At 43.7% G+C, this 25,306-nt stretch overlaps 4 protein-coding genes across 4 annotated transcripts; 1 reads left to right on the top strand and 3 right to left on the bottom strand.

Moving 5' to 3' along the window:
• The first annotated feature begins 895 nt into the window (after positions 1-895).
• On the top strand, positions 896-2,104 carry LOC127785273 (probable carboxylesterase 15). The gene is made up of 2 exons (XM_052312712.1): positions 896-1,176; positions 1,214-2,104. Exons 1-2 carry the CDS (start codon positions 1,066-1,068, stop codon positions 2,102-2,104), a joined length of 1,002 nt encoding a protein of 333 aa, XP_052168672.1. The 5' UTR covers positions 896-1,065.
• A 12,757-nt stretch (positions 2,105-14,861) lies between these two features.
• On the bottom strand, positions 14,862-16,947 carry LOC127778657 (uncharacterized). The gene is made up of 3 exons (XM_052305281.1): positions 16,822-16,947; positions 15,218-15,891; positions 14,862-15,103 (listed from the first exon to the last, which is right to left on the bottom strand). The coding sequence occupies exons 2-3, from the start codon at positions 15,833-15,835 to the stop codon at positions 14,996-14,998; spliced, it is 726 nt and encodes a 241-aa protein (XP_052161241.1). The 5' UTR covers positions 15,836-15,891; positions 16,822-16,947; the 3' UTR covers positions 14,862-14,995.
• Positions 16,948-19,013: 2,066 nt separating this feature from the next.
• On the bottom strand, positions 19,014-21,810 carry LOC127778668 (uncharacterized). The gene is made up of 3 exons (XM_052305293.1): positions 21,745-21,810; positions 19,712-20,381; positions 19,014-19,602 (listed from the first exon to the last, which is right to left on the bottom strand). The coding sequence occupies exons 2-3, from the start codon at positions 20,324-20,326 to the stop codon at positions 19,501-19,503; spliced, it is 717 nt and encodes a 238-aa protein (XP_052161253.1). The 5' UTR covers positions 20,327-20,381; positions 21,745-21,810; the 3' UTR covers positions 19,014-19,500.
• Positions 21,811-22,623: 813 nt separating this feature from the next.
• LOC127778678 (uncharacterized) lies at positions 22,624-25,104 on the bottom strand. Its single transcript, XM_052305304.1, has 3 exons — positions 25,024-25,104; positions 23,143-23,803; positions 22,624-23,044 (listed from the first exon to the last, which is right to left on the bottom strand). The coding sequence occupies exons 2-3, from the start codon at positions 23,749-23,751 to the stop codon at positions 22,943-22,945; spliced, it is 711 nt and encodes a 236-aa protein (XP_052161264.1). The 5' UTR covers positions 23,752-23,803; positions 25,024-25,104; the 3' UTR covers positions 22,624-22,942.
• Positions 25,105-25,306: the final 202 nt, after the last annotated feature.

Genomic DNA, 25,306 nt, shown 5'->3' with positions numbered 1-25,306 from the left:
GGACTTGAAAGTTTTCGAATCTGAGTTGAAAGTTTTCAAATCTCAAGTTGAAAGTTTTCAAATTTAAGTTGAAAGTTTTTAAAATTTGGCTTTAAAATTTAAAACTTAAATCGAAAGTTTTCAAATCTAAGTTAAAAATTTTTCAATCTGTTAGTAAAAAAATCTCCAGAATTTTTCTAATTACTATTATTAGTGTTAAGTATATTAACTAATTTAGTTAGTTAAGAGTAGACTAAAGGGGAGGGGGAGTGCTCGCTGCTGGTGCGCACGCGCCAGCTAGCAGCCCCCATACAATGTAGATGGCTTGTTGTGGCTGCTGTGGCGCATGTACCCGGATGTACCTCCAAGAATCGTACTAGTTGCATTTGCGGGCAAACTATAAACTCGATAAAATATTCTATCGTTATTTACACGTGATTTAAATGGTTATGAATTTTTTAAAAAATTTATGTATATTAAAATGTGATATATCACCCTACAAACGTGCAATATCAAAATTAATTTCCATATGTCACAACTAAAAAAACAAATTTAAATGTATATGTTAATTAGTTATAGTTTAATTTGTTTTTTTACAACTTGATAAGTTTAAATTATAACTTGCATGTTTGTGGAATGATATATATCACATGTAAATATATATTCTCAAAAGTATTTTTAAAATTATTTAAGTGAAATGCAAACAACAAGGCGATAACCTCCCAATAGTTTAAAATTCATTCTTTCGTTTGCGTGCGTGACTCTCCCAGTACTCCCTCAGTCTCATTAAAAATCAACCTAGTACCGGATGTGACACATTCTAGTACTACGAATCTAAACATACATATGTTCAGATTTATCGTAATAGAATATGTCACATTCGGTTTCGGTTCAAGTTTTGTGTTTTATGCGACTGAGTGAGTACGTACTTTCCAAGTCAATGGTCACGTGCTGGTGACTGATCCTGTGATGTTGGCAACTCCACGTCGACAAAAGCACATGTAGACGGAGTACGTACCGAGGTCGAGGAGGCCTAGGCTGCTCTGTCCATTCATCAGACGAGGAAGCGAGAGTACGTACTCGTTGATGAGCACCATGTCCGGCTCCGGCGACAACGCGGCGCCGCACGTCGTGGAGGACTTCTACGGCGTCGTCAAGCTCCTCAGCGACGGCTCCGTCGTCCGCGGCGACGAGTCCGTCCTCATCCCGTCGGTAGAGCTAGCTGCCGTACCAGGACGACGTCCCCGGCGGCGTTCAGTGGAAAGACGTCGTGTACGACGCGACGCACGGCCTCAGGGTCCGCGTGTACACGCCGCGCACGGCCGCCGCCGCCGCTGCCGGTGACGATGGAGGTAAGCTCCCCGTGCTCGTCTACTTCCACGGCGGTGGCTACTGCATAGGCGCCCTGGACCAGTCCATCTGCCACGGCTTCTGCCTCCGCGCCGCCTACGAGCTCCCCGCCGTCGTGCTCTCCGTCCAGTACCGCCTCGCCCCGGAGCACCGTCTCCCGGCGGCCATCGACGACGGCGCAGCTTTCATCTCCTGGCTTCGCGGCCAGGCCGCGCTCGGCGCCGGCGCCGATCCGTGGCTCGCGGAGTCGGCCGACTTCGCGCGGACGTTCATCTCCGGCTTGTCGGCCGGCGCCAACTTGGCCCACCACGTCACGGCTCGCGTCGCCTCGGGGCAGCTCGCGGCCGTCGACCCGGCGCGCTTCGCCGGGTACGTCCTCGTCGACCCGTTCCTCGCCGGGGTGGAGCGCACGGCGGCGGAGGCCAACCCGCCGGCCGACGTCTCCACGCTGACCGTCGAGATGGCCGACCAGATGTGGCGTATGTCGTTGCCGGTGGGCGCGACCAGGGACCACCCGGTGGCGAACCCGTTCGGCCCGGAGAGCCCCAGCCTGGAGGCGGTGGCGCTCCCGGCGGCGCTCGTCGTGGCGTCCGGCGGCGACGTGCTCTACGACCGCGTGGTGGACTACGCGGCGAGGTTGAAGGAGATGGGCAAGGCGGTGGAGCTCGCCGAGTTCGAGGGAGAGCAGCATGGCTTCTCGGCCGCCAAACCATCGAGCCCAGCGACCAAGGAGTTCATCCGAGTCCTGAAACGGTTTGTGCACCAAGGCATTTGAATGCTCGTCGTCGAAACAAGATTTCGGCAATAATAAAAAGGGAGTGGCTATCAAGCTAGGAAAGTGGATGGGTTTGAAGACAATGAATTTTATACAGGTTCAGGCCTTCTTATTCAAGAAGTAATACCCTACTCCTGTCTGGGAATGATTCCGCCGAGTATGTTATTGATTGTATAAACTGGAAAAAAGACCACGCCCCGAGAGGCACACAGACCCCTCCTTATATAGGGGAAGAGGTCCGCTTTACAAAATACAGTCCATATCATAACGGAATATGGGATTATAGATAAAATACAATCGTAACCGACTAAGATCCCGAGTATTTCCTTGACATATAAGTTTAGAATCTAACCCGAGTCCTCATAGAGATATTCTATCTATATTTGGTACCGTATATCCGACTAAATTATAATGTCATGTAGATATGGGGTATCCATAATCTCCACAGTAGCCCCCGAGACCTTCGCAGTTGACAAAATAGCCTTCTCGAAACAAAAAACAATAATCCGAGTGCTTTAATTCAACTTGCTCCAGCTTGCTGAGTGCTAAAATCAAAGACTGCGAAGGGCGAAAATAAAACATGGTGCATCGAGTAGATGCACCTAATTAGGTGTAGCCCCCGACTATGTAATTAGTTGAAAAACTAAACATGTAGTCAAGAACCGAGTGGTTTTATAGCGAAGCATGCATGGTACTTAGTAAAATACCCAGCCGACTGCTTCTCAACTTGAACATATCAAGGATAAAAAATACAAAAAGGGCCGAGTGATAAACACTCAAAAGGTCCAAAATAGACATATTTGATAGGAATCCGAGTAAAAAACTCTTAAAATGATCCACCAAACATGATAAAAAATCATGGTAATCAACGAGTCTAATAGCCTAGGCTATGACCCTTACCATAACCAAAATAAGCATATAACATGCTAAAAGAATGACTATTAATAAACCAGTCATCTTAAATCAACCCAAACAGCTTTTGCAGCCTAAGAAAGCTTACAAAAACGGTATAACACCTTTCTGTCGGGCACCTTTTTATGTGCATCATAATAATTCCAAAGAATTATTGAATCACGTTAAAAAGGATTTTAACAGCATCGGGCCACATCATCGTGAGCACAAATTGCCAAAACAAAAAGCGCCTAAGTCCCTAAGGATCACAACGGGCCACGCTGATTATAATATTGGGCTGAAGTACTGTACAGGCCTAGGCCCATTAGTACTCCCGATACCCTAAAAACATCGAAGTCCAAGCGTCACATTGTCTTCCCCGCCGAAACTCTCGCCATTTTCCTCATTTCCTGCTACAGTACCAAACTGCGCCGGCCAAACTAGGGTTCATCAATCCACTCCAATCCATCTTCAAAAACCTTACGAAATTTCTCCCCGCGTCCACTGCTCCGATTCCCCATCCCTTTCCAGCCGTATCTCAGACCAAATTAAACCATCCAGTTCACATTCATGGCGGAAGAAAGAGAAAGCTTTGATAGTCAGTGGGCGCCCTCCGATGTGACGGAAGATAATCTGAAGGAGATGGTGGCGCACGGCGTTCTTCCAGCGAAGGAGATCATCGGGTGGCGACCAGCATTCGGCGAAGCATTCCCAACCCCTGATACGCATGAAATCGTGGTATTTGCTCATTTCTTCTATGGCAGTTTCTCCCTTCCAACCTCAAGATTTTTTTGGGGAATTCTGAATTTCTATGGAATCAGCCTGCATCATCTGAACCCAAACTCCATAATTCACATCACCAATTTCATTCATGCCTGCGAAGCCTTTTTAGGTATTAGGCCACATTTCGCCTTGTTCCGCCGCATCTTCTTCCTCAAACCGCAGCCAAACAAGAGCAAACCATGTGTTGTTGGGGGGGCTGGTTTCCAACTCAGGGGAACCTTAAGCCAAAAATACTTCTCTATGCCCTTCAAAACCTCAAACAAAGGCTGGTACGCAAACTGGTTTTATGTTCAAAACCCTGAGCCTGCTCTCCCCGAATACTCCTGTCTTCCTCCAGTTTATCGGCATACTTGGAACTCACTGCCAATGGGAGATGAAGCTGCGCAAGTAGTGGAACTGATGGAGAGGATGATAAAGCTAAAAGAACAAGGCCTTCAAGGAGAACAGATCACCCGGCACTTTATCAAGTGTCGGTTAGCTCCAATCAAAGAGAGATCTCGTACAGCCTTCGAATTTGACGGCAAGCATGACCCAAACCGTGAAGATCCAGATTCTCTTGACTTCAAAGTCATGAAGGAAAGGATATATAAGATCTTCTCAAATGCTATCGTTGTCAGCTATTCACACTTGCCGCCAGTCGTACCGTTCAATGCATTCAATCCTCCTCCACCGGTATGTATTCGAACGTTCCAACCTTCCTTAAAAACATGATTTCGTCTCTTGTTAAATTGCTTGACATTTATGCTCAGGAGTTCGCATTGATGAAGTCAGATCCTCCAATCTCCCAGCACCAATCACCTCGCCGCCAAACTGGTCAGGGAAGCGGAGGACCAAGAATTCGGTCTGAAACCCAACCAAGTGCTTCTGATCCAGTCGGCCAGTCAGATTCTCGCAAGAGGAAGCTGGTTCTAAGTGACGACGAAAGCGATGATACCGGAAAGCTCAGAGATAAAGGAGTGACCAGAAGACCTCCGAAGCCAACTAATCCGAAGAAGAAGACCTCCAGTCGTCTTGTACCAAAAATCAGAAAGTCTTGTAGGTACAAATCATATAACAATCTTCCTTGTATTAATACTCTCCCATCATGAAAATAACACTGATGGCAAAACTTGTAGGAAACCATTTGACATAGATCCTTCTGAGAAAGACTCTGACCCGACTAACATGGAAGCGGATTCCTCAAAAGAAACCGGGCTGACTGCAAAAGATCACCCGAGTGATAATCCGCAGGCCAGCGACAATGTAAAACCCAGCGACAAACCCACGACTGCAAGCCAGTCGGCCGAAGCTGGAGTCGGAGTTAACCAGGAGCCCCCGACTGGAAACCAGTCGGATACAAGGCCAAGCCAAAAGATTCCCGAGGTTGAAGCTCAAACAAACAGTCCTCCCGGAAAGGATGCTGGCAATGACTCAGAAACCAGATCTCCTGTGAAGATACAAGAGTCCACTCGTCCCCGACCGGGAATCATCACAGGTAAACACGCTATCTGAAATCATTTCAATCCAACAGACTTTATTTGATTGCTTCATCTTTATTCATGGGTACACTAGGGCCAATGATTGGTGATGAAGAAGAGATCCTCCGGATACGAGCAGCTGAGGATTCGCGCCCTCCCATTCTGGTCAAGTGGTGGGATGACAACATGCAACCTCAAGGGATCGTAATAAATAAGCAAAAAGAGGACGAAGAGTTATTCCTACTGAAAAAGGCGCTTGGTCAGGCAACCCGCATTGTAAATGTAAGCTCTTTGGCACCTGATCTCAACCATCTCGTTTGCCATTTAGTTCAAGCGCTAATTAAACTGTCTTGTAGAGGAGTCATCTTAGGAACGAAGCTAAAACGACAACCTTAGAGAGGTTAGTCCCTCATCTCGGGACCCTCAAAGCCACCAGGAATCAACTGCACGAGACAAAAGAACTTGCCAGGAAGAATGAACATGATCTGAGGGATCGGATTGCTGAGCTCCAGGAATCCAATTTTGAACTGAGTGGCTCATCAAAAGGTACGCACAAACTCCGCCCAACTAACTTCTGTTGTTATCTTTGTAATCTTGATTAACCAGAGTCAATGTAGTGCAAGCTGCCAAGATATCTCAACTGGAGAAGCAGATTCAAACTCTGGAAAATGACAAGGCAGAACTGGCAAGACAGAGGGACTCAGCTTTAAAGGAGGTTGAAGGTACCAATAATCAATACCTCAAAAGCCATTATCTTCTATATGCTGATTCATTAATGTGAATCTGTTGATGCAGACCGCAAGATCAAGTCCCAGGCACAGTTTGATGTCTTAGTTGAAAAGCTCAACAGGCTTGAAGGGGCCAGGGATAAAGTCGCTAATGCCGCTACCCCACTCATCCAAGCCATGCTCTTCAATAACGCCAGTCCGAGTACACTTGATGCTTCCGAGATCTTCGACAAGCTGAGAGTCGCTCCGGATACTTACTTCAAGAATATCAGGGAAGCTGGGAGTATGGGAGCAAGCATGGCATTAGCTATGACCAAATCTTTATACCCCAAAATCGATGTCGATACCATTGATGGGTTTGCAGACGGGACGAGTGAAGAATCAGCCCTCGACCTCATCAATGATGCGCAAAAAGCCGCTGACAAGATTGCTACTGACGTGGTTGAGAGATTCCAAGATGTCGACCTTCGGCCGACTGGGTCTGATAATTCCGATGATGAAAAAACTGATACTGATTGATATAACAATGATTTTGATGATTAATGATGATGGAGGCACAATTTGTACAATACAGATGAATTTATGCTATGCTTGGTGTTCCATACTTAGCTTTTGATTTCTTAAAAGCCTTTGTCAAGCCTTATTGAGCCTAAAACCCGCAAAAGCTATTAAAAACCTTCAGTCCTCATTGACTAAGTCGAAAGACTAAGCAGGGCAATGATAAATCAAGTAAGCAAATTGAATTGATAAAAATCACACTCCATTATTATCATAGTAGCCCCCCGACTGAAAACTTCAAGGAAAAACTTGAAGTTAGCAGTCAAAGAGGAAAGATACAAACGAAATGCCTAAGCATAAAATCGACGAAGGTGTTCAATATTCCAAGAATTGTCGATAGGTGTACCGTCTTCACGCTTTAGTCGATAAGAACCTGGCCGGGTGACTTCAGAGATTATAAATGGCCCTTCCCATAAAGGAGATAACTTGTGCCGATCCCGTGTAGTTTGAATTTTCCTCAAAACCAGTTCTCCGACTAAGAAAGCTCGTGATCGAACGTTGCGATTGTGATAACGGCGCAACCCTTGCAAATACCGAGTCGACTGAATTAAAGCTGCTTCACGAGCTTTTTCTAGTCGGTTGATGTCATCTACTCTGCCCTGTTCATAGCGCTCCTCGTTGAAGTTCCGAAATCGTAGCGATTCAAATTCTACTTCACTCGACAGCATTGCTTCTGCGCCGTAAACCAAGAAGAACGGTGTCTGGCCGGTAGCCTGACTGGGAGTGGTGCGCAAAGACTAAAGTATGGACAACAGCTGTTCTGCCCACTTGCCAGCATAGGGACGCAGTCGGTTGAAAACTCGTGGTTTGATCCCTTGAAGTATCATGCCATTAGCACGCTCGACTTGTCCGTTACTCATGGGGTGTGCCACGGAGGCGTAACAAATTTTAATGCCAAAGTCTTCACAAAAGTCTTTAAATACTCCGCCGGTAAATTGAGTGCCGTTATCAGTAATGATACGATTCGGTACCCTAAACCGATGTACAATATTGATGAAGAAATCTCTAGCTTTGTCTGCAGTGATTGTAACGACCGGTTTGGCTTCAATCCACTTGGAAAACTTATCCACAGCTACAAAGAGATGAGTATAACCGCCGACTGCCTTTTTGAATGGACCGACCATATCAAGCCCCCAAACAGCGAACGGCCAAGACAGCGGGATGGTTTGCAACTCCTGAGCTGGTCAGTGAGTTTGTTGGGCAAAGAATTGACAACCCTCGCATGTTCGTACAATTTTGTCGGCGTCGGAAACAGCTGTGGGCCAGAAGAAACATTGCCGATAAGCCTTGCCAACAATAGTTCGTGCAACAGCGTGATTACCACAGATGTCTGAATGAATATCTTTTAGCAACCGTCTTCCCTCTTCCAAAGATACGCAGCGTTGCAGGATTCCTGATGGACTTTTCTTGTACAACTCGGTCTCGTGAATGACGTAGAGTCTGCTGCGCCTGGAAATCTGCTCGGCTTCATTTTTGTCTTGAGGGAGTTCTTGTTTGGTCAAAAATCTTATGAGAGGTTCTCTCCAGTCGGCTTCAATCATGCTTACGCCTTGGGTATCCATGGCTTCAATTGCTTCTTTTCTGGGCACGGTTGGTTCATAAAGATGCTCAACGAACACATCAGAAGGGGCTGCTTCCCGTTTTGAACCAAAATTGGCCAGTCTGTCGGCTGCCTCATTGTTATGTCGGAGGACATGGGTGAGCTCAAGTCCATCGAATTTATCTTCCAACTTGCGTACCTCTTGTCTATAAGCGGTCATATTATCATCTAAACAGGACCACTCTTTCATGACTTGATTAACAACCAACTGAGAGTCTCCACGGACGATTAATAGGCGAATGCCTAGAGAGATGGCAATCCTTAATCCATGGAGTAGCGCCTCGTATTCCGCCACGTTATGGGACGCAGAAAAATGTATCCACAATACGTAGCTCAATCTTTCTCTAGTCGGGGAAATTAAAATAACCCCAGCTCCAGTGCCTATAAGCCTCTTCGACCCATCAAAATGCATAGTCCAATATTCCATCTTTTCCTCTGGCATGTCTTCTTGGCACTCGGTCCACTCGGCAAGGAAATCAGCTAAAGCTTGTGACTTGATCGAAGTTCGTGGCTTGAACGATATGTCCAAAGACATCAATTCTAAGGCCCACTTCGCAATCCGTCAGTTTGCTTCGCGGTTATGAAGTATATCCCCGAGTAGAAACGATGTGACCACCGTGACCGAGTGACTTTGAAAGTAGTGAGATAATTTCCTGACGGTAATTAAGACACCATATAATAACTTTTAAACCTGAGGATATCTTGTCTTGGAGTCGGCTAAAACCTCGCTAACGAAATAAATTGGTCGTTGGACTTTTTGAACATGGCCTTCCTCTTCACGCTCGACAACCAGGACCGTGCTCACAACCTGGGAGGTCGCCGACACATATAACAGTAGCGGCTCTTGTGGATGTGGCGAGGCCAAAACTGGTGGAGTAGTGAGAAGTTTCTTGAAGTCTTCAAAGGCTTTTTGTGCTTCGCGTCCCCACTGGAAATTGTCAGTCTTCTTCAGCAGCTTGAAAAAGGGCATTCCTCGCTCGCCGAGTTGTGAGACGAACCGGCTGAGCGCCGCCATGCAACCAGTCAGCTTTTGGACGTCTTTTTGGGAGCTTGGCGGTTTCATGTTGAGGATGGCGTTGATTTTCTCCAGGTTGGCCTGTATGCCTCTTTGAGATACCATAAATCCGAGCAACTTCCCTGACGGTACTCCGAAGATGCACTTTTCAGGGTTTAGTTTCATCCTGAAAGCACGAATGCTTGCAAAAGTTTCTTCTAAATCCGCGATCAGGTCATCCTTCTGCTTGGTCTTGACGACTACATCATCAACATAAGCTTCAACATTGCGGCCGATCTGAGTTGAAAAACATCTCTGAATCATGCGTTGATAGGTTGCTCCTGCGTTCTTCAATCCAAAGGGCATGGTGATGTAGCAGTAGGCCCCAAAGGGCGTAATAAACGAGGTCTTCAAGCAGTCGGATTCTTTTAGTCAGATCTGATGATATCCCGAGTAGCAGTCCAAGAAACTGAGTAACTCGCAGCCGGCCGTTGAGTCAACCACTTGGTCAATGCGAGGTAACCCAAAAGGGTCTTTGGGGCAAGACTTGTTCAGGTCGGTGTAATCGACACACATACGCCATTGTCCCGTCTTTTTCCGAACCAGGACTAGGTTAGCCAGCCAGTCGGGATGAAGGACTTCCTTGATGAAGCCCGCTGCTAACATCTTGGTTAATTCCTCCTTGATCGCATCCTTCCTGTCCTGTGCAAAACGGCGAAGTCGTTGCTTGATGGGTTTGGTGTCTTCCTTAACATGTAAAGAGTGCTCAATCACCTCTCTAGGAATACCCGACATATCGGATGGTTTCCATGCAAAGATATCTTTATTATTTTGAAGAATGGTGATGAGCGCGCTTTCCTATTTACAATCTAACTCAGCGCCTATTACAGCAGTCTTATCAGGATCGGAGGGATCTAAGGGAATCTTTTTCGTCTTAGCATCGCTTTCTTCGGTCTTCGTCAGCTTGGTTGCAGGCACTTCTCCCTCGCTTGCCGTGGTCGCAGCTACACATGTCTTTTCTGCACACTTTGTCCTCACTCGTGTGCACCCGGGAAGAATTTCCCGGTTGGTCACCCATCCCAAATTGCTTCAGGCCAAGCACGCTAACACTGGAGTTCTTTGGAGATTGGCTTCCGGAAAAGAAGTTGCAACTTGTTGATAATACCATTTTGTAACGACCCGCCTCTCCCAGGCCGGACCCGCTTACATCTGGGAGATTGGCTTCCGCCTCTCCCAGGCCGGACCCGCTTACATCTGGGAGATTGGCTTCCGGAAAAGAAGTTGCAACTTGTTGATAATACCATTTTGTAACGACCCGCCTCTCCCAGGCCGGACCCGCTTACATCTGGCAGCTTTCATAGGTCATAGACTGCCCTCACAGACCAACACATGTCTTTTACTTTGTCCTCACTCGTGTGCACCCGGGAAGAATTTCCCGGTCGGTCACCCATCCCAAATTGCTCCAGGCCAAGCATGCTTAACACTGGAGTTCTTTGGAGATTGGCTTCCGGAAAAGAAGTTGCAACTTGTTGATATGAGTATTCTATTAATCCTATTAAGCCCTAGGCCGGGATGTTACATTTGTCACATGTGACGGCTTGCTTGATGTCGCTCCATAGTGATATGATTCCTCGAGGACCAGGCATCTTCATCATCATGTAGGTGTAGTGTGGGACGGCCATAAATTTGGCTAGAGCCGGTCGTCCGAGTATAGCATGGTACGCTGTCTCGAAATCAGCGACTTCGAAACAAACATTTTCTGTGCGAAAATTTTCCCGAATGCCGAAGGTAACCGGAAGAGTGATCTGGCCGAGTGGTGTGGCTGATAATCCTGGGATAACACCGTGGAAGGGTGCATTACTTGGCTTTAATTCTGTGCGAGGAATCTGCATATCGTCCAGGGTCTTAGCGAAAAGGATGTTGAGTGCACTGCCACCATCGATGAGAGTTCTTCGGAGCTTGACATTGCGAACCACTGGGTCTAGTACCAGGGGGTACCGCCCCGGGTGGACCACTCGGTCGGGATGATCCGAGCGGTCGAACTTGATTGCTATCTCTGACCACCGAAGGTATTGGGGCGTGTTGGGCTGAACCGCATTGATCTCCCGTTCTGTTAGCTTCTGCTTTCTCTTAGATTCGTAAGTCAGAGGTCCGCCAAAGATGTGATTGAGTTCTTTGCGATGGTCTTGAAAACCAGTCGGGGCATCATCTTCATCATCTTTCTTCTTTGATGTGCCTTGATCTCCGTCTGAGGGCTTACGTGCATTCTTGACGTATTGCTTCGCAAATTGTTTGTAGACGAAGCAGTCTTTGGCCACATGGTTGGAGTTGGGATGATGCGGACATTGGGAGTTCATTATCTTGTCGAATGTGTTGACGCGGGGACGTTGTCGGGAAGATGGAGAGGTTGTTGCCCCAAGTTCTTCGGGCTTACGCTTGCGATCCTTGCGGTTGTTACTTCCACTCCCTCCTGCGGTCGGCGTGTCTTTCCTTGGCTTCCAAGTGGTGCCCGACTGTTTGGACGCAATAATAGCATCTTCGGTTTTGGCATACTCGTTGGCTTTTTCAAACATCTGCTTAACCGTCTTGGGAGGTTTGCGTCCGAATTTGCCGACTAGGTCGTCGTGGCGAATGCCTTTAGTAAAGGCGGCGATGATGACGTTGTTAGTGATATCGGAGATCTTGTTGCGTTGCTCGGAGAAGCGTCGGATGTAATCTCGAAGGGATTCTCCAGACTTCTGAATGATGTTGTAGAGATCAAAGTGTGTACCAGGGCATTCAAAAGTGCCTTGGAAGTTGGCGATGAAGTGGTCGCGTAGTTCTACCCATGATCCGATTGTGCCACGGGGTAGCCCGTGAAGCCAGGACCGGGTAGAATCCGCCAAGGCCACGGGCAGGTAGTTCGCCATGACTTTGCTGTCTCCTCCTGCTGCGCGGATTGCAAGACCGTAGACGGTGAGCCAGGATTCCGGGTTGGTGGTGCCGTCATACTTCTCGATTCCAGTCGGCTTAAAGCCGGCTGGCCAATTCACTCGACGCAGATCATTTGTGAAGGCAGCAACTCCGTCCATGTCGTCGTCGTAGCGGTCCGGTGAATGATGGCCTCTTGCCGCGCGGCGCTGGTTGATGGTGTCACGAAGATCGATGGGGCGTCTTCGATGTGGGGAGTGTGGTCGTTCAACTCGGCGTTCCCTATGTTGTTCAGGAGGCGAACGAACAGATCGTTCATCATGTCCCTTGCTCTTGCGACTAGATCCGGCGCCGATAATGCTGAGGCTTGGTTGGTGATAGTCTTGAGATCGAAGATGAGGGACTCGGCTACCAGTCGGGGTGCGGGTGCTTGCGGAGTTGGCTGGAACCGAGGCAGCGATCATGGTCTTCGTCTGGTTCAAGATGTTGACAACATGATCAGCTTGGTTGAGTGCGTCTTCCTTGAGGAGGGTGTCGAGGAGAGTGATTGCTGTAACCGCGTTCTGCTGGGGGGTGAGAAAAACCGCTGTTCCATCAACGTCTTGTTGCCCGATGAGGTCTCTCGCTCGTCGCCTGGATTCCAAGGCGCGTTGCCGTCGATCTTCAGCCTCCTTTGCAACTCGCTCGCGATCTTGTTGCTCACGCTATAGTCGTTCTCGCTCTTGTCGTTGTCGTTCTTCCTCCAGTCGGCGACGTTCGGTTTCTTGTCGTGTGCGCTCTTCCTCCACTTCTTGGGCTCGGCGTTGTTCCTCCGTTTCGTTGTCAGCCATGAATACGCCGAAAAAGAGAGGCGTGTAGTTATCCTCATAGCTGTCGTCGAAGTCGCCGTGGTCGTAGTGGTAGCCGAAGTCGTCGCAGTCGAGGATCTCGGTTGGTCGAGAACTGACGTCAGGGGAGCTAAGGAAGCCATCCAACTCTTCCGTCGAGACTGTCCCAAGAGGTTGGAGTATAACGCCAACCTCTCTAGATCTAGATTGGATCGGGGCCGAAGCCGGAATTCGCCTAGATCTTCAAGTGGGAGATGTCTTGGCTGTAAAGACAGCGGCCAAATCATCAGGAAGTCTCATCAGGATTGAGGGATAGGACCCGTCCTCTTGATCTGGTCGCGGAGGAGTAGATTAGATCTCGTCCGAGTGGTTTGAAGCCGACCCGGGAGAGATGATCTTGGAGTAGGCCTCGGCCGAGTTCGGAATACCGAACGGCGCGGGGACATGGTCTCTCCCCGACTGGTTCGAATCCGAGTCAAGGAGAGGGATTATAGATAAAATACAATCGTAACCGACTAAGATCCCGAGTATTTCCTTGACATACAAGTTTAGAATCTAACCCGAGTCCTTATAGAGATATTCTATCTATATTTGGTACCGTATATCCGACTAAATTATAATGTCATGTAGATATGAGGTATCCATAATCTCCACACTCGTGTTATTGAATTTGCATGTGCCATGGTTGAATCCGAAATTTTCAATAAAATTAATTTTACTGCTTCAAATTTATGCCTTTTTGGAGGTCATATACAAAGAGGACACAGCTGACAGCTGGCTTGTTCACCAGTTATTTTCTTGTTTGGACGAGAATGGTTTAAACATTTCAATCAAATTTATTTTGAATGCTATTTTCTATGTCAATCCTTTTCATGTGACTTCATCAGCTTAGAAAAATCATGCCTAGCGATACAATAATGGATGCTTTGGATGGATTGGAAAAGTACTTCCTTATAATTGGGAGTTTGTACCCATAATTTGTGGACGGAGTAAGTATGCAAGTACTATCAACATGTAATTCCATCGGTCGTACAGTAAGTATTTGATGGTCTTATTTGTCTGTGTCTAGGATAAGAGTTGGTTAAACATTTCAAACTTTCACCATCCATTTTGTATTATAAAATCTAAAAGTTTATAATATTACTTCTAGAGGAAAATCTACTCATACAATCTTTTTTTTTCTTTTTAAATGCATAAGTTTGTCATAATATGATATTACTTTTGAAGGCAAATCTACACATACGAAAACCATTTATGGTCAAAGTTTAAGAGATAATCCAATAATACCATTGACAAGCATCAAATCCAAAAAATGTCATCGTACAAACGATTTTGTCCCAAAAATGTAATCGTTGTTTGGGTTCCGTTCATCCTATAGCACTAAGCAATGCAGAATGGACGGAACCCTAACGGCGATAATATTTTTAAGAAAAGTCATTTGTACGTTGACATTTCTTAAAACTCACACTTATCTTATTTATTGGATTTGAATGTTTGTCAATGGCATTTTTTAGATTATCTCAAGTTTTAAAGGTTTAACTAAATCTTACGCTAAACGTCAAAATATTTACGAATCTTGTCAATTCTACTAGGCGAATATAAATGGTCATGAGTACAGACAGGGAATGAACAGAAACCCCGGAAGGCCAGAACAAAGAATTTGTAACCCAGAATTTATCCAAACAAACATGACTACGTAAAACGAGATGGAATTAACGTATAATTGATTGAGTTTTAATCATTATAAATTTAAAAAATAGATTAATATGATATTTTAGAGCAACTTTTATATATAAAGTTTTAGCACGAAACGTCTCGTTTAGTAGTTTGAAAAGCGTGCACGGAAATCTTAATCTTCATCCAACTCTTATTGAAAAAAAGAACGGACCTACGCTCCCAGTTGTTAATTGGCATTTGTCAATCGATCTGAACCACGACAGCTAACAATAACAAATATGAATTTGGAAGTCATATATAGAGACATTTTCAAACTAGTAGGCCAACTGTTTTCTAGGCTACTTTTACTAAATTGATAAAAAAAGCAATGCAAAGTGACGCTTTACACTAAAGACCTACTGAATTCTACTTTCAGAATTATAGCAAGCTGTGGTAATTTTCAGGTGTCGTTCCTGGTAAAACTGCATTATAACAAACCAGAGGCTTCCCTCTTGCAACTAACTTTTCTCTTCGGGAGAAACACATCAGTCAGCACAGTCTTAGACTTCAGGGAAGCAAGGAGTATCTCCAGTGCCTACATTTGAACACAAAAATCATCAACAGTGCCAATTAAAAAAAACAAAAACGACTGATTTTTTTTTCTCTTTACTCAGAGTGAGAGATATGTACACAGTAGTACAGTACAGACCTCTTCCTTGCCAATCTTCACGGTCCGTTCCTGCAGCGCGCTCAAGTCCTTGACACCACACTGTGCAAGTAAGCTGACGCTTGACACACTGGACGCTGGAGTCATTGAGAGATCATCCCTGACAGTGTATGTGGCTGTCCCAACCACAAATCCAACGGTTTTGACATGTGGAATTGCCCTGTGCATTTGAGTGGAGCAGACAGGGCATACAGCGCCTTTGCTAACAGAAAAATATCCACAAGGAACTTTAGTGGTACTGTAGCTTACGACGGTCGATTTCCCTTCACATGTGAAGAAGCTGGCATTGACATTTAACTTTGCATCCAGCAGCAGCTGCTGCAATGGACAGAGCACGGTGGGGGCAACCGTCGGGCTGAGGAAGCGTTCCTTGCTTTGGCTTGAGATTACATACTTGGAATCCAGCTTCTCCACGCTGTCAAGCACATTGCCCATGCTACCAACCATACGCTCCTTGGTAAGCATGTTGATGATGGTGCTCATTGGGAGGCAAAGGAGGCAGGAGAGAAACTCAATGACATCACTACCAGCCTCGGCAAAGCAGACTTTCTGAGCCTTGGTATCAATCAAGAGCTTCATCGATAATCTGATGGCTGCCATGATTTTCCCCCTTCTATCAAAATTCTATAAATTTCTTGGGAGTTGATTGGTTGCTTCTACAATCAACAACAAAAGAAAATTATATGGGTTTTCAGTTAACTAGCGTTAGAGTCCAAATGATCAGAACGCGCAGCACACTGACATAGTGGAAAGCTATGCAAACAATTTTCCAGAGAAATTTAGAGCAGAGTAGCAGACAAAGCAAAAACACGTTCCAGATTGTAATCCAATGAAGCGTCTAGATTGGTTGGCAGCTGCTCAAAAGTAAGCAAAAATGGCATCCTAGTATACAGGATACAACTTCTCCTGTGGACTTGTGGGGTAACCGGGTAAGGTAACAATCCGTGCAGATGACACATTTCCAAATAAGAAATGGCAGAGCAGTATGTTCATATTTTCCACATAGTGACACGGGAAAATAGATTCAGTGCAAGTAATCTGCTTTCCTTACTATCTCATTTGGCAATGCCAACAAAAAAAAAAATAAACACGACCTTATAAATGTTCTTACAGGCAAACTCATTGGTTGCAGAAGCAGTGAAGCACTTGAGACAAATATTAGCATAACATATCAAGTGTAAACTAGTACTATGTACTGCACTAATGTTCAGGATCAGGTTTATCAGTTACGTTTTTTCTGTAAGTCAAATCGAATGTTCCTAAAAAAAATCGATCTAGGAAAACCTTGAAAAGACGGGTAAATGTTTTTATCCTGAACCATAGAAAAATATTTCAGCAAGAGTGCTAGATTCATTTCGACAGCAAGATCATGCTAGCAGTCTCCATTATACTAGAATATTCAAACTGAAAAATACCATTCCGTTTGCCTCACTAGATCTACGGTCCGATATCAATAGAACCAACCAAAAGTAAGGGAGAGAAATCAACGACGATGAGGAAAACCAAATCAACGAGAGAGAGAGAGCAATCTGCAAGGTGAGAGGAGAATGTATAGCACCGGGGGACGGAGAGGAACTCGCTCACACAATGGATCGCCGTTGATGCCCGCCGCTGCCGCTGCCGCCGTCCTGCAACGGCAAAGAGGAGGGAGGCGACGGCGAGGAGTCGAGGACGATGATGGATGAGCACGGGTAGTAGTAGTAGTAGCCTAATGGTTTGCTTCCTTTGGCCATTTACAAATACCGGCCCGCCCCGATGCCGCCGTAATCGGAGTTGCCGGAGGTGCTGCACGTTGACGTTTCCTGACTTCGTGTGCTGTTTCAGGGCCCGCGTAATTGTGCGGTTAGCATCAAAATAAAATTACGTTATGATATGATTTTATCTATATTTTTTTATTGCATCTTTAAAATTTGTGGAACCGTAGATTTGTTGGCTATGTTTATATCACCAACATATCGTATTGCATACATATAGACATGATTCTTGGATAGAGAGAGTTTATATAAATCAGTGATATGTTATTTCTGAGTGAAATAAATAAACAAAGCAACTAAACGGTATTACCTCTATCCAAAAAATATAACAACTTTGATTATATTGTCCAGATTCATAACTAAAAATGCTTATAATTTAGAAAGGAGGAAGTAGTAAATTTTTTACTTGACTAAGTATTTCCAAGAGACTCCTTATCCTACTATGCTAAAATTTAAGGATTTTATAGAAAAAAAAAAGCCATCTATTATTGTAATGTTTAGAAAGTCCCATTAGCCACTAGCCCAGTACCAACTTCTCCTCGTTTGCATGTTGTCCTTGTCCATACTCTTCGTTGTTGTCGCTACCCATCCGTTCGCCCTCCAGCGTCAGCTTTCCTTCTCTTCTTCTTTGCTGCTCTTTATTCACAGCCTGCCGTGACTCTTAGGCTGTGTTCAGCAGCTGAGTTTTCCGACTCACATTTCTCTTTTTTTCGTGCGCACGCTTTTTAAACTGCTAAACGATACGTCTTTATAAAATTTTTATACGAAAGTTGCTTTAAAAAAAGTCATATTAATTCATTTTTCAAAAATAAATTTAGCTAATACTTAATTAATCATGCACTAATAAGTTATTGATATATGGGTGACAAATAGTTAAATGTCAAATCTAAAAGTGGCAAATAGTTAAATGGCCCCATACAAAGAGTACACAGCTGGCTTGTTCATAGTTATTTTCTTGTTTGGACCATAATGGTTTAAACATTTCAATCGAATTTATTCTAAATATTATTTTGTACATCAATCCTTTTCCCGTGAGACGTGACTTTATCAGCTTGGAAATGATGACGTAATCATCTTGCGAATGGAACTACACCTTCGTCTTATTTTAAGTGTAACTATAAGTTTCTATGTTCAACTTTAATCGTATGTCTTTTTAAATTTTTTTGAAAAAATTAAAATAGAAGTCACGCGTAAAATATTGTTCATGTTTTATCATCTAATAGCAATAAATAATACTAATCATTAAAAAAAAGAAGGTTGTCTTTATGATTGATCGTGACATATTGGACCCTTGAGTCTTTGATAGTTACTGCTTCTGTCCCAATATAAGTGCAGTTGTGGGATTTCGTGTCCAATGTTTGATCGCCCATCTTACTTGAAAAAATTAAAAAAATAATCACATATAAAGTACTACTTGACTAGAGTAAAAGATCTTGTACTGAATATTGGCAAACTATTCTAAACTCTCGAGAGACCGAGGGGATGCTATCATTATTTGCATATTATTTGCATATCACTTAAATGGTTATCAAGAAATTAATAGGATAGATTAATATATGATAAACTAATTATGAATCCACTCTCCTGAATATTACTTAGATACCCAATTATAAATACATACTTCCTCCGGTCATTGTTTGGGATAAAAGTTACTACTATACGAAAAATCTATGTATAATATTACTTTTAAAGGCAAATATACCCATACATTTCTTTAAACTAAGCATTTGAGAAAATATTGATGTTTAAAGTTTTTAAAACCTTGTCCAAATCTTATACTAAACATGAAATATTTATAACCCGAGTACTCATTTGTCAATCCTTTCAATGAGTAAATACAAATGGTCAAGACTACATACACGGAAAGATCAGAAACCATATCGCGGGATAAAGATAAAGGCTCTCACAGTGAGCCCCGGAAGGCCTGAACAAAGAACTTGGAACCCAGAACTCATCCAAACAAAGATGACTATTTTACACTCCCACTTGTTAATTGGCAATGGATCTGGACTATGACGGCTAACAGTAAAATATCTGAATTTGGAATTCATATACACAGATAGCATTGGATCACTTCTGAACCAATTCTACAAGAACCGAAATCACACCCGTCTCTTTTGCATGTAGAAGGCACACAGGTACATTTTTTTAGATAATGACACAAAAAGAACACAAAAACATATTTCTAGTGAGACACCCAAATTGATAGTAGAAAGATTTCATTGGGTGGATACTGCATAATTGCATATCACTACCAAACTAGTAAGCCAACTATTTGCAAGACTACTTTTGCTTCTTTTTTTTTTTTTTGATAAAAAGAGGCCGCACCTCTCCCGCTTTCATTAACGAAAACGAAGGAAATACTACTTTTGCTAAATGGATACAATAAGAAATGCAAAGTGACACTTCACAATAAAGACCTACTGAAATCTACTGTCGGCTTAATAACAAGCTGTTGTAATTTTCACTTGTGATGCCTGGTAAAACTGCTCATGCATCAATGCATCATAACTAAGCAGATACCTCCCTCTTGCAACTTTCTTTCTTCTTTGGGAGAAAAACATCAGTCAGCACGGTCTTAGACTTCAGGGAAGCAAGGAGTATCTCCAGCGCCTAAATTTGAACACAAAAATCATCAACCATGCCAATTAATAAAAAAAACGACTAAGATTTTTTTTTCTTCACTCAAAGTGACAGATATGTACAAAGTAGTATAGTATACCTCTTCCTTGCCAATCTTCATGGTCCTTTCCTGCAGCGTGGTCAAGTCCTTGACACCACACTGTGCAAGAAGGCTGATGCTTGAGACACTGGACGCTGGAGTCATTGAGAGATCATCCTTGATAGTGTATGTGCCTGTCCCAGCCATAACCCTTGAGGTGTTGACATGTGGTATTGCCTTGTGCATTGGAGTGTAGCAAAGAGGGCATATGCTGCCTTTCACAACCGAAAAATATCCACAAGCAAAACGAGTGGCATTGTAGCTGGTGCTGTTCAATTTCCCTTCACATGTGAAGAAGCTGGTATTGGCATTTAACTCTGTATCCAGCAGCTGCTGCAATGGGCAGAGTGCGTTGGGGGCAGCCGTCGGGCTCAGGTAGCGTTGCTTACTCTGGTTTGTGGTTACATGCTTGTCTTCCAGCTTCTCCATACTGTCAAGCACGTTCCCCATACTGCCAACCATACGCTCCTTGGTCAGCAAGTTGATGATGGTGCTCATTGGTAGGCAAAGGAGACTGGCGAGGAACTCTACGACATCATTACCGGCCTCGGCAAAGCAGACTTTCTGAGCCTTGGTATCAATCAAGAGTTTGATCGATAATGTCTTCATAGCCATGATTTTTCCCCTTTACCAAAATTCTTTAAATTTATTGGTAGTTGATTGATTGCCTCTACAATCACCAGTGAAAGAAAATTACACAGGCTTTTAATTGATTATAGGTCCAAATGTTCAGTTATGAGTAGCACAATGGCACATAGTGGAAAATTATACAGGCAATTGAATTGTCCAGGGAAATTTAAGGAAGGCAAAGCAAAAGCATGTTCCAGATATATGATCGAAAGAAACATCTAGATTGGTTGACAGCTGCTCAAAGTAGCAAAAGTGATCTCCTATGTATATACAAAAAATACAACTTCTCCTGTAGACTAAGTTAAACAATCTATGCATATAACACAATTTCCAAATAAGTAATAGCACAGCAGTATGTTAATCTTCTCCAAATGGTAATATGGAAAAATGGATTCAGACCAAGTAATCTGGTTTTCTGAATATCTCATTTGGCAAGGCATGGGAAAAAAACAAAACCTAGAAAACACAATCTTATAAATGTTCTTCCAGACAAAATCATAGGTTGTAGTTTTGTACAAGCAGTTAAGCGCTACAGACATGCAAGTATATGCATGTTATGTCAACTTGTGAAGTGTAAGCCTTCAACAGCAGCCTAATCTTACTTTTTTTTTCTGCAATTAAATTTACTATTCCTAATTAAATCAATCACTCCTTTGTATTTTAGGATAGAATTCCGGGCTATTTTAGGATAGAATTGACTCACAATGGATCCGTGGTCCCTAAAAGTATTGAAAACATATGTTGATGGGTATATATATTTATTCTGAACCATATAGAAAAAGATTTTACGGGTGTGTTTAGTCCATACTAAAATTGGAAGTTTGTTTGAAATTAAAACGATGTGACGGAAAAGTTGGAAGTTTGTGTGTGTAGGAAAGTTTTGATGTGATGGAAAAGTTGGAAGTTTGAAGAAAAAGTTTGGAACTAAACAAGGGCCATTTCGTTTGACTCACTAGATGTCTGGTCTGCTACCGATGGGGCATCCGTATTTGAATAAACTGTGGAAAATCACACACCATGCTCCAACATAATCCAATACTCTCCAATATAGAAAACGCAAGTCGGTTTCTTCTTTATAATTATCATCCTTACAACCTCTCTCCCCAAAACCCCCGTACCCAAACCCTCATTCCCAAAAAACCCCAAACACTCACAACCTGTGGTTCATGGCGATCATGTCAAAAATTCAAGGAGAAATGAACCGGGAGAAAAAAAAAGGAGAGAAATCAACAACGACGATGATCCCTTAACAAGACGAAATGGGACGAAATCAGGTGGGGCGGATTCATCGCGCGTGAGGAGAACCAGAAATAAAATAAACTACAGACGAGAGAGAGCAATCTGCAAGTTAAGAGTTGAATGTATAGCACGATGGGTGGAATTGTGGAAAGGGAGTCGCTCACGATGGATCGCCTCCGCCGCCGCCGCCGCTGCCGCAGCCGCCGGCCTGAGAGGAGGAGGGAGGCGAGTGGCGATGAAGAGTCGAAGACAACGAGCAGACCACGGCCTGTAAAGCGGGACCCCCCTTTCGGCCCATTTACAGATACCGGCCCATGTTATCGGAGGAGCTGCACGTTGACGGGCTGTGTTCGGCCGTGGCTGTTCCCATCCTCTGCTACACGATTTCCTCGCGCACGCTTTTCAAACTACTAGGTTCGTTTTTTACAAAAAGTTTCTATACGAAAATTGCTTAAAAAGATCATATTAATATATTTTTAAGAAAAAAATTAGCTAATACTTAATTAATCACACGCTAAACATTGCTCCGTTTTGCGTGCTAGAGAGTGATGGTTGGGAACCCTCACTCCCCAACGCAGCCACGGTCGGTAAACGAAGCGAACCGACGTGCACGATGTTAGTCGGAAGTTGAATAAGGTTATTAAAAAAGTTGATTGAATTAAATGAAAAAAGATTGTGATCGCTTTCGTCGAGAGGAAAGATTGTTATTGATCAGGACAAAAATGTATGCGATAGATATTGTTATATTTTAAAATAAATTTCATACACCGAAAGTTGTTATATTTTGAGACGGAAATATTAACTCATGATGACGACGGGGGCTAAGCCTCTACTATTGGCGTGAGAACCATGAGAGGGCTAAGCCTCCACTATCGGCATGAGAACCATGAGAGGCCCTACGAAGTCTTACTAAAATTTTTTGTTCTATCTAGATAGGAAGTGTTTACTTTGTTCAGACCTCCTGTTATTTCTTTTTAAATCCGTCATTGTGAAAATCTCGCTGCATCTCAACCTTCATCCTTGGTGGTGCTTCTACCCTCGAATGCAATCAATCCTTTAAAAAAAATGAAGTCATACCTGTTACATTTACCTGTAGAAGGCAAGCAGAAACATATTTATAGCGAGACGCAAATTGACAGTAAGATTTCACTGGCTGGGTTGTAACATTTCTATTAAAAAAAAACTATTCCAAGTGTATTTAAGACTAATCTAAAAATGAGCAATACAAAGTGATGCTTTCCCTTTAAGACAAATGGAAACGTACTCCATGCTCACAATGAAGGTCTGTAACTTGTACGGAACTTTCCAATTTCTCAGATGCGATGCCTGGTAAAACTGCTCATGTATCATACATGTATCATACTAAGTAGCAGCCTCCCTCTTGCAACTAACTTTTTTCTTCAGGAGAAATACATCAGTCAGCACGGTCTTAATCCTCAGGGATGCAAGGAGTATCTCCAGTGCCTACATTGTAACACAGAAAATCATCAACCACACCAATTAAGAAAAACGACTACGACTGTTCTCTTCACTCAAAGTGATTCTGATAGATATGTACAAACCTCTTCCTTGCCAATCTTCACGGTCCTTTCCTGCAGCGTGCTCAAGTCCTTGACACCGCATTGTGCAAGCAAGCTGATGGTTGACACGCTGGATGCTGGAACAATTGAGAGATCATCCTTGACAGTGTACCTGGCTGTCCCAACCACAAACCCAGTGGCTTTGACATGTGCCATTGCCTTCTCCATTGCGTAGCCGCACTTAGGGCAAATGCTGCCTTTCATAACCGTAAAATATCCACAAGCAACACGAATGCCGTGGTAATGGTTCAATTTCCCTTCACATGTGAAGAAGCTGGTATCGGTGTTTAGCTGTGCATCTATCAGCTGCTGCAAAGGACAGAGCGCTCCAGGGGCAACCATTGGCTTAAGGTAAGGCTCCTTGCTTTCGTTTGAGATTACATGATCGGCGTCCAGCTTCTCCACGTTGTCAAACACATTTGCAATGCTTCCAACCATATGTTCCTTGGTAAGCAGGTTGATGATATTGCTTACAGGGAGACAAAGGAGGCTGGAGAGGAACTCGACGAAGTCACTGCCAGCTTCGGCAAAGCAGACTTTGTGAGCTTTGGTATCAATCACGAGCTTGATCGACAATTCAGCGGCAGCCATGATCCTTTTTATTCGAAGTTCTTTAAATTTCTTGGGAGTTGATTGATTGCTTCTGCAATCACCAGCAAAAGAAAATTAAATGGGTTTTCAATTAACTACAGTTATCGTCCAAATGTTCAGAGAAAGCGTTATAATTTAAAGCAGATAAAGCAAAAACATGTTCCAGATTGTATTCCATTGAAAGTTTGAAACATCTAGATTATATTGGTTGATAGCTGCTCTAAAGTAAGGGGAAAAAATGACCTCCTACATACAAATTCTCCTGCGGAGTAAGGTAACAATTCATGCATATATAACATAATTTCCAAATTTCATATAAGTATTAATAATAGAGCAGTTTGTTAATATTTTCCAAATAGTGATATGGAAAAATGGGTTCAACTTGCTTTCGTCTAAATGGGATGCCATGCAATCCTTTTACACGTTCGCGAAAGAAAAATGAATTCAGTGCAGTAGTCTGCTTTTCTGAACATGTCATTTGGAAAAGCAGGAAAAACGGATAAACCACAATCTTATAAATGTTCTTACAGGCAAACTCATAGGTTGCAGGCTTGCAGCGTTGCATAAGCAGGTAAGGACATACAAAGATTAGTGGAACATAGTGTTAGACACAAACTAAAAATACCAAAGATCAGGCTTATATTACTTTTTATTTCTTCCATTCAAATTGGGTAGTCCTTTATATTTTGCGCTAGAATTCACAGTTGGATCATGCTAGGAAACTCCATTATACTAGAATATTCAACTACAAATAATCATTTCGTTTCCATTGCTAGATCTCCGGTCTGCTATCAATACGGGACATCCGTAGTTGTTTGAATAAACTGTGGAAAATCACACGCCATATCGTCTTCGAGAAACAAATCACACGCGATACTCAAAAAGTTATGAAAATCAATGAGGCATCCATAGTTGTGTGAATAAATTGTGGACAATCACGCACCATACTCCAATAGCCTCCGATATGGAAAATGTGAAAAAAAAAATTCTGTATTTACTCATACAACCTCCCTCCCCCAAAACCCACATACTCAAAACCCTCCGTCCCCAAAACCTCCAAGCGCTTGCAAGGCTGACGATAAAAATATATATATTAGGAGAAAAACCAACCGAAAATAAGGTGGAGAAACAACCACCACGAGGATCCCTAAACTAGACGAAATAATCAGGTAGGGCAGATTCATCGCGCGTAAGGAAAACAAAAATAGAGAGCAATCTGTAAGGTGAGAGGAGAATGTACAGCACGGAGGACGGTGAGGAACTCGCTCACACAATAGATTGACCTTGATGCCCGCCGCAGGCCTGCCCGCCGCAGCCGCCGGCCTGCGACGACGGCGAGGAGGAGGAGGAGGGAATCGACGGCGAGGACGATGAGCACGAGCAGTAGGTTTGCTTCCTTTATAGCCTGTAGTAAATCGGACCACTCCTCTCGGCCCATTTACATAACGGCCCACCACGAATGCCCACGTTATCGGAGGGACAAAGTCTATTTTGACTCTTCCTTATTGAATTGTCTTTCTAAACCACACAACCGGAAATAACATCTCCGGCATCT

This window comes from Oryza glaberrima, chromosome 1 (genome assembly GCF_000147395.1).
Source record: "Oryza glaberrima chromosome 1, OglaRS2, whole genome shotgun sequence".
Taxonomy (NCBI): Eukaryota; Viridiplantae; Streptophyta; class Magnoliopsida; order Poales; family Poaceae; genus Oryza; species Oryza glaberrima.
This window is presented reverse-complemented; position numbering and strand designations above follow the sequence as displayed.